This window comes from Fringilla coelebs (genome assembly GCF_963513975.1).
Source record: "Fringilla coelebs genome assembly, chromosome: 6".
Lineage (NCBI taxonomy): Eukaryota > Metazoa > Chordata > Aves > Passeriformes > Fringillidae > Fringilla > Fringilla coelebs.
This window is the reverse complement of record NC_140034.1, coordinates 8,328,910-8,338,147: the sequence shown is the minus strand read 5'-3', so window position 1 is coordinate 8,338,147 and position 9,238 is coordinate 8,328,910. Positions and strand designations below refer to the sequence as shown.

The window sequence follows — 9,238 nt, the reverse complement described above, 5'->3', positions numbered from 1 at the left end:
TGGCAAATCAAAGCCACCCTTGTTTTGAAAACACATTGCCCACAAACCCCAGATTAGCACCGTGCCCCACAGCAGGAGAAACACAAACCCCAGCAGAATATAGCACCCGCAGCTCCCAGCCCTTAGTACCCAAATTTAGGCATGCAGATAGAGCAGCTGAACCCCGAGCCTTGCTGGGACCCATATAGACCACCAGAGTCAATGGGAGCAGCAGGTGCTTGGGAACACTGCGAATCAAAGCACTCCTTTGGGGCACTAAATATAGAGCAAAATCCAAACAGCCAGGCTGGAAAATGTCTGCCATGTGCTCCCTGCTCTGCCCTGTGCTGGGGGTCCCACACACCCAAGCTGCTCCTCACCATGCCCCTAGAAGGTGCTGGGTGTCTGCTCCCACCACCCCTGCCCATTAACAGGTTTTTATCCGGGGTGACATGGTGCAAAGAGGGTTCTCCTCCTCACTTTTTCAGAGGATATTGCTGCACTTGAGATAACCTCACTGGTTTATCTGCACTGAAAGTCATGTCAGCAGACTGCCAGAACCTCCCCGGGGACCTGCCCTGTCCTGGGGCCTTGGGGCCATGCACGAGGGCTGTCTCTGTGCCACCATGCCAGGGAGCCTCACCAGGCTGAGGGTGGCATCCAGGCACATCCCAGTGGCCCAGGGAGCCCAGGCAGCAGCAGAGCTCTTCACTGTTGATTTTTTTTTCTCTTCTTTCTTTTTTTAGTTATCATTTAATTAAAATGAATGGAACAGAAACAGAGAGGAGAGCCTGCTGATCCACACTCACCTTTTAACTTGCCCAAGTGTTCAACTCCAGCAGTTTTACCTCCCATTGAGAAGCTGCTGCACTCACCATTTCTGTTTTCTTTCGGGAGGTGGAGATGAGAAAATGCTGCAGCCATTGAGCCTGCAGTGCCCTGTGGAGTGACAGCCCTGCCTGGGGGAGTTTTAGCCCCACAGAGCAGTTCAGGGATATCAGCTCAGCCAGAAAAAGGGTGGCTTGGCACATTCCCTGCACAGGCTGACTGGGGGTTCACTGAGCAGAGAGCACTGAGCAGCTCTTTCTCTCAGCCCTTTGCACCTCCTTGTAAGTAACACATGGAGGATCTTGGAGTGGAGCCCAGTCGTGCAGACATACATCAGTGAGGGGACCACCAAAGAGGGAAGCACTTCGATAAGCCACATGGCAAAAGGAGAAACAGATACAAACTGTCCCATAATTTCTAACCCACAAAGAGGTCAGGCCCTGGGCCCACAGCTAAAAAAGGTACAAAAGAGGGACAATCCCCTTCTTCCCAACAGCTATCATGCACTGTTTTGAAATGATGCTACACCTACATGTTTATTTGAAAAGAGATACACAAAACTAATTTTGAGCTGCTTTTTGCAGCACTTACAGATATCAGGACCTAGAAAAGCCCTGCCAAAGGATTTCTTCTGCTCCTAAAACAATGAGCTGTCTGAAGCACATGGGTAAGCTTTTCATAAGAGGCAGCCCAGTGATGAACCAGAACTGATGCTCTCTGATAGATAATGATGGGGAGAAGCCTCCTGAGCTGCTCTCCTCACAGCTTGAGCAGCCACATGTCTGCCCAGGGCTGGGCACAGGGCAATGGCCCCCAGCCACCCACCCCTCCCTCCTCCCTGCTGCCTCTCCAGCAGCAAAACACACGTGGTGGTGCTGCAGCAGTGACGTGGCCCTTTAGGCCTCACCTTGAAGGGTGCAGGGCTGTGGGTTCACCACTCTGGGGACAGGCTGTGCCAGCTGTGACTTGTGGCACAGCTCTTCAGCAGCAGAGCAATTGAAGAGGGATGCACCAGTGCAATACCTATGTAACCCTCACCTCTAGATCTTACTGATGTAGCATTCCCCAAAACACAGTCTTCTTCCACACTCGCTGATGCCCACATCCTTTTCAGCCTCCTGGCTGCTGGGAAGGCTGCAGGGCTTGTTCCTGTACTGCCTAGTGTGCACAAATTCTTCTCATTGGCATATCCACCCACTCCAGCCCTGCCCCAAATAAACAGGATCAAAATTCCCAGGCCTACTGTGGACCCCCACACTCCAGTGCTGCAGACAGACAGGGTAGAGTGAGCTTCTCGAGGGATCCCAGACTCACAACAGTGGGATTCAGACAGCTTTGCTCTAACAAGAACCAGGAGCATGCAGAGCCAAGGCATCAAACAACCACCTCTTCTTCCTCATCAGTCTTGAAGCCAACATGGGTCAAAAAGAAACCAGTGCAACAGGGATGGTCAAGAAAGGATCTGAACAGAGTATAAAACAGTGCTGGCCTTTGTGGGGTGCCCACATATCAAATACTGGTCAGTTTGGTCAACCTGACACCAAAGGGACAGAGAATAATTTGGAAGGGCGCAAAGGTCATATAGGAAAACCAGCTGGAGACCTGAACAGGCCTGCAAGTGGAAAGAGAAAAGACTGTGAGATTGAACTCCAAAACTTATGGAGAAAGTGGTGTCTAAACCCCAAATGTTGTAGAGGTGGAGAGGGAACAACTGCTTGCTGTTTTTACATCACCTTATTGAGGAGCAGGTTCACAAGAAACAGAATGAAATGCTTTTCCACCCTGTTCATGGTGCAGTTGTTGAACTCATTGCCACATGATAAAAAAACATAAAAAGGATGATATGATGCTACAGAGGAGAGGTGCCTATCAAGTATGACCCTAAACTGCTGACTGAAAGATCTGAATGGGTGTGAGAAGGGCTCATGCTGCAATTTGCTGCTGTCCTGCACTTTCTGTCAGCATCTTCCACCAGCCACTGCAGGACAGAGGATGCTACAGTAGATGGACCTTTGATCTGCACCAGTTCAGCTGTTGGCTGAGCACCTTCCACCCACAGGTGGGGCTTCATTAATGAGCAGGTGGGGTTATGCCCAGAGTTATGCCTGCAGGCAGATGGCCAAGCCTTCAAAGGGCCTTCTGGAGGCCGCTGCCACAGCACTTTCCAAACCTGCTCCGCAGCTCCCTGCCCAACCTCCTTCCACAGCCTATCAGCACAGCAAATCTGCCGGAGGGAGAAGTCCCCTCCAACCCAAGCCTCCTTCAGATGGGTGGGAGAAAAGATAGGATAGCTGCTGAGAAAGACCCACAGGTTAACAAGTCTCTCCCTACCCAACAGGGCTGAAGGATTTGCATTTGGCCGGCTGGCTGGTTCTTCTTTTTGCCAGAATATGTGAAAGCAACAGCCTCTCTTGGGAACCCAAAGGTCAGAAAACATCATGTCTCCCTAATCATGGTCTTGCATCCTTACAGAATGTCACATTTACACCTGCAAAGTGATCCTTCTGCCTTATCCACCACTGGAAACCAAGAAATCTTAGTTTGACTTCAGCAAAGCACATTCATTCCTTGTGTCTCAGTGGTTATAAAGAGTAATATGGAAAGAGTACATTAATATGAGTGAAAACATGACATCTCCTCAATATTGCATAAGTTTTCCATGGTTTTTTTGCCATCTAGAAAAAAATCTGAAGCAGCTTTGTTGCCAGGGGAAAAAAATTAAATAGAGCTTTTCTTCTGAGCTTCTAAAGACTGGCTCATTGGTCCCTCAAGGTAGTTGATTTATGTACTCCTTTCATAAAGACAGTGCAAAATATCCTTTGAGAAGGATTTCTACAAAATCATGCTGGATGTCTGCAGAAAAGCCCAGATTATGAACTTTGAAGAAAGACAGGTGGGTCTCTGTTCAGCTCATTTGTAATGTACACTGCCCTGTGCATTGTCTCTGTACTGTTTCTTCTTGCTCTAGAAATAGTAAATATAATATAAAAAGGAGATTCATATAAACCATCCAGATTTCCTAGATGGATGCAATCTAGCTTTTCCAAGGGAAAAGGTGACCCAATGAACCATGAAACTTAATGATTCTCATAAAAACCCCAAACCTTCTGATTTAGGAATATAACCTATGACATTCATTTATAAACTTTTGATTGCAAGCACATGTTTATAATCAAGTGGTTGAAGAAGAGACATTTTTGCACTTAGACTAAGTCCCTGTCACACTGAAAAAATATACAGAGCATCATGTATACAGAGCAAAAGCAGAGTTCCACATATTCATACAGAAACAAAGATGGACTTGGGAAGGATTTAGTCATCTCTTAAGGGGACCTTTTGTTCCTTTACTGTTTTATAAACCCATCCTTTACCTCACCACCTGTGATGAAATAAGAACACAGGGCTAGTCAGGGACTGCTTTGCAGCACTGAACAGAGCAAGTCAGAGAGTCACATAATTATTTCACAGCAAGAGCAATATTCCAAGCCTGATACAAGCACCAGCCTTGGTGCTGAGAACAGAGGAAGAGCAAAGACAACTCTACTCCCCCCATGCACAAGAAACCTCCTAAAGGTCACTACTAGACTGCCCAGGACAGCTCACAAGCTACTTGAACTGTTCTTCAGGCTCATCCTTTCTCCAGTGCATCCAAAGCACTAGGACACCCAGCACCCAATAAAAATGGAAGAGTTCAATTCAGTCACACATATCATCTCTCTAACACAAATCCCTCTGCAAATTTGTTACATGCTAACCCCATCCCCTTTTGTCCAAGTTTCCTCATATCTAGAACTGCAACTGATATCTTCTGCAGCTTTAAAGGCAGTGACTGAAATGCCTTTCAACCCTTAGCTTATTTTTGAAAAGGTATGGGCAGAGTGAGTTATTTTGCTGAATACATTAGCTTGCCATCCAAGCACAGTCTGATCTGAAGAGTAATAATTACTTGGCCTGCTGGAGAACAAATCAGACAACAGCAAATGGCCAAAAAAAAAAAAAAATTGAGCTCAGCAGGTGTTTCAGGTTAACATCAGGTCTTGGAAACAGCATCAGGGAAGAAAAATTAACCCAGAACTACTCATGGTTTAGAAAAATCACAAGAGTCCATTTATTAGTGTGCCTCATTATGTTCTTCTTGTAACAGAAAGGATTCTGGCAGCACCATAATGCTTAGCACATGTGCATCAGCAAGAAGTTGAGATGCAGGAGCAACATCTGTAAAAATAAATCAAGATGAAACAAAACTACTGAATAAGGTGAGATGAGGCATGTGGAGACATACAAGTAATTTAAGAGCAGCATAGAAATAAGATCTGCATAAAATTGATCAAGGTTAATTTGTGGAAGTCAGAAAGTTTACTTTTTGTTTATCCTCCTAAACTTATTAATCTTGTTTCACGTATCTCAGTGTACATAACTCACTCATCACATGAAGGAGGCATCAAATCATTCTTGGTTTTGGCACAGAAAAAACACTACAAAATTGAACATTTGCCTGTGTTTTTTTTTGTGAATCCACAGAGAAACAACTCCTGGACATAGGATCAGTCCCTTCTCCAAGTGGGTGATGACCACTGATGTGCCCCCTTGATGCTTCAGCACTGGGAAGAAGCAGAATTGGCACCTTTGGGAGCAGTCAGCCAGCTCATCACGAAATGACAGAACAGCAGTGACATTATTCCAAACATATATAAACCTATTATTTCTTCTTTAGAGAAAGGTAACAGAATTAGATTTTGAGGACTGACTCAGCTGAGAGTTGTTTCTGTCATGATGAAGACAAGCAAATACTCCAAGAAAAAACAAAAAGCAGCTGTATGATGAATGGAACAAAACCTCTGCTAGAATCTAGAATTCTGCCTAGGAAGCTGATAGCTACTATGAAAAATTCAACTTTTATATTCCATTTTATTACAGGAATTCATCTTTTACTATGTAAAATATCATATACAAAGGAACTGTTAAAGAAACAGAATAGACCTCAACTGAGATTGGAGGATGACATGTAAAAGCTCTGTATGGCTGCAGAAGAGTAGAGAAAAGTATTACTTCAGAGTGAAGAGAGGTATTACTTCAAAATCCAACTTAGTTGGGAAAGGACACCTCCTCAGGCCCCTGCATGCTCAGCCAGCCCTCTTCTCACGCCAGGAAGCCAAGCTCTGCTCAGACACGGATTCACTGAGCAGCCAGGAGGAAGGAGAACCACTGCAGAACAGGCACGTGGAACACACAGAACATCCTGAGCTGGAGGGTGCCCACAGGGATCATCCAGTCCAACTGCTGGCAGCTAAACACAGCCCTGGTGCTCTGCAGGGAGAGCTGGAGGTGTCCCTAAGGCCCAGGGGACAGGACAGCACCTCCTCTGCAGGCTGCCCGTGGCTCAGGAAGCGCTGGCGCTCGGTGCTGCACGCTCGGGATACGGGAAGCACCGGGAATGAAACCTGGACTTTTACTCCTCCTCTCTTTAGCCTGGCCACATGTGAGGTCCAAGAGCTTAGAAAGCAAACAACAATCTGAAGTATCTTACACACAATGAGGGAATCATTTTATTAGATTATGGAAGACAGCAGCATTACAGTACAAAAAGTTACAAGAGTAGCAGAAAAAAAGTGTTTTTGGTTTAAATACTCAGGATTATACTGGGGAACATGAGAAGGATAGTACCCTTTTCTAAACTAACTCCTAACCAGGTTATCAAAATAAGTTTTGAATATTTAGCACAAGTAAAAAAGTTACAACAAACATCATTATAAAATGCTTTAATAAATAGTTTCTTTTCTGAAAGGCTTTTTTTTTTTAAGAACATGTCAAAAAAATGTACTAAAACAGATGATCCTGCAAAGCAAATTCTGCATTCCTGTATAAAATAACTGGTTTCAAAACATTCATGTTTACATTGTTCGTGGGCCAGAGTTTACACTCTCAGACATCCGTTCCTCTCAGTGGTAGGGTAACTAGGTGTATGTAGTGTTATGCTTCTTCAGTAATTAAAATAAACTTATAGTCTGCCCAGTTAACAGCAATTATAAAAGCCTTAAAAAAAAAAAAAAAGCATAAGCCTTCCATAACATTTAACCATTTCTACTGAGGTACTCCCATCCTCTGAGCTTGCCAGCCTTTTTCCTTTAGAGCGAAAGATGAATAAAGCACAACAGAAACAAGACTGAGGAAAATATTGTTCCCTTCATTAGGCCTGTATTTAAACGCAAAAAAAGTAATACCACATGTAATTAACATATTCACAAAAGAAAAAACAATGCCTCTCTATGTTGGTACTGTACAGTAGATGCACCCGTTAGTGTTCTTGAGATGGGCTGAACATGGGGATAAACAAACATTTCTGGATCTATTTACACGTAAGTGGTTATGCTCCTATGTAAATACAAATGACCAACAGATTCCTAACATTGATTGTATTAACATCATTTTCTAATCTGGACATAATACCAAAAAAAAGTCTTATAAACTGCCATAGAACCTCCTTTTTCTGCAACATAAATTAAAAGGAATGACATGTAAAAAAAAAAAAAAGACCAAAATATTTAACTTATTAAATCAAATATACAGAGTGATTCATTTAATATGTACATATTTACAAAAAAGCACTTTCACTATTAGAAAATAAACTGTGTCAGTTGGGGAACGTAGAGTTCTCACAATTTTACTATATTGATATGGCAGTCTTTGACAGTTGCTATAGAAAAAGTTTAATCTCAAGGCACTTGTCACATGCTTCAATACTGCAATTCTAAAGTAATTCAACAGAAATAAAAAGGCCACTTTTAAACCACAGTTGAAAGATCTCTATAATTTTTTTTTGTTCCTATTACAAAGTGTGTAAGGCAAATTTGGAAAAAATCTTACAGAAGCTACTAACGTAACAAGTGCAGTGAGCTGCCATTAATAGAGATTCAAAGTCAAGAAAGCAGTTTAAAGTTCACACAATTTCCTCAACCAGGAGGTTTTAAAGCCACCATTAAATTAGAGCAAGTAATAAAAAGAAATACATTCTGTAAACAGTGTACAGTCTTTTGTAATAAACTTTACACATATTGAAAATACAACCTCTCCTCTGCCACACAGCGAGTGTATTATAAGTAAACTTTACAAAAATAGCAACTATCAAAGATTACTCATTTTTTTCATCTGACAGTCATTGAATAATTTATACAAGGCTAAAGAAACAAAATAAATTTTATTTATTATTTTTATTTATTTTTTTTACGCAAAATAAAGAAACTATGAACATTTGACTCCAGATATTTTTAGTCCTTGATGCAAAGTGGAGATGTCAATCTTTCCCCTCCCCAGCAGGCGCAGTAGTCTGCCTACATCCCAAATACAGGTTAGTCTCTACTGCCTTCAAAGTTTGATGCGTTCACATTTTTTACAGATCTGTTGTCCATTTTGCCTATTTGGTGGGATTTCTTTACTGGACTGCTCTCTGATGTGTCAGACACCTTTGTCGGCAAAGGCTTTGCGAGTTTGTGAGAGAGGAATTTGTCCATTTCCTCATCTCTTTCCTCCTCTTCATCCTCCTCTTCCTCATACTCTACATACTCCTCCACTGCATCACAAGTTCTCTTTTGAGGAGATATGAAGTTCTTGCATTCATAACGAATGTCTTTGTTACTGTAAGATCTGTCTATAGGATTTCTTATGGGATTTAAAGGTGCCCACTGGTTATTGGCACCCTCTTCTCTGGGAGGACGGCTTCTCTCTCTCTCTTTTCTTCTCTTCCGAGTCCACCACACGCAGATGATGATACAAGTCAGCCACACAATGCTAAATACCGCACAAAGAATTGGAACCAAATAATCTGGAGGGCAAATGGAAAGAAATAAAGTCTCATGTTAACAGAACAAGATATATAGCACTGGACATTTGCAAGAGAAGGAACCATCTTGACTACAGGTGATCCCCTGAACCATTTTTAGGAGAAAGGAAGTAAGATATTTTTACAGCACAATAACTGCCTGAACACACCAGGTCCATTTGAAAGTGCTCTTTACTAGTTTAGTTTTACATGATTAATGATGAGGGAGGAAAGCTACATTTGAGATCTTTTGTTCCCTCCAATAGAGAAACTGGTTTTGTAAAGTAGCATCTTTCTCTAGCATCTACGCAAAGTTGGCCAAGGAAACATGAGTAATCCTGCTAATTTCTCCTAAGAGAACCCTTATCCTAGCAGGAGGCAGACAATGGAGTACTGTGCACCTAGAAGTACTGGCACCTGCATTTATCATCAGAAAGAACAGCCCTTTACCATCAGACATTTATGTATCAATGATCTCCAAAAACATCCAGATTAGGGCTAAGTAACCAAATTGGTCAAGAATTCTTCAGCAAGTTCCTGTTCTACCTCAGGATGAAATACCAGAATATTTGCCCTAGGGAGAAGAGTCTTCACTGCTCAATGAACAAACAATGG

The 9,238-nt window shown here is 42.7% G+C and overlaps 1 protein-coding gene across 1 annotated transcript in view; it reads right to left on the bottom strand.

Annotated features, from left to right (window-relative positions):
* Nucleotides 1-6,348: 6,348 nt before the first annotated feature.
* Nucleotides 6,349-9,238, bottom strand: part of JAG2 (jagged canonical Notch ligand 2) — a gene marked incomplete at its 5' end in the record, with an annotated part of 68,326 nt that continues 65,436 nt past the window's right edge. Inside the window, one exon of the mRNA XM_084208034.1 lies at nt 6,349-8,626. Coding sequence (XP_084064160.1) covers nt 8,154-8,626 — 473 coding nt within the window. The 3' untranslated portion in view covers nt 6,349-8,153. The remainder of the gene's footprint in view (nt 8,627-9,238) is intronic.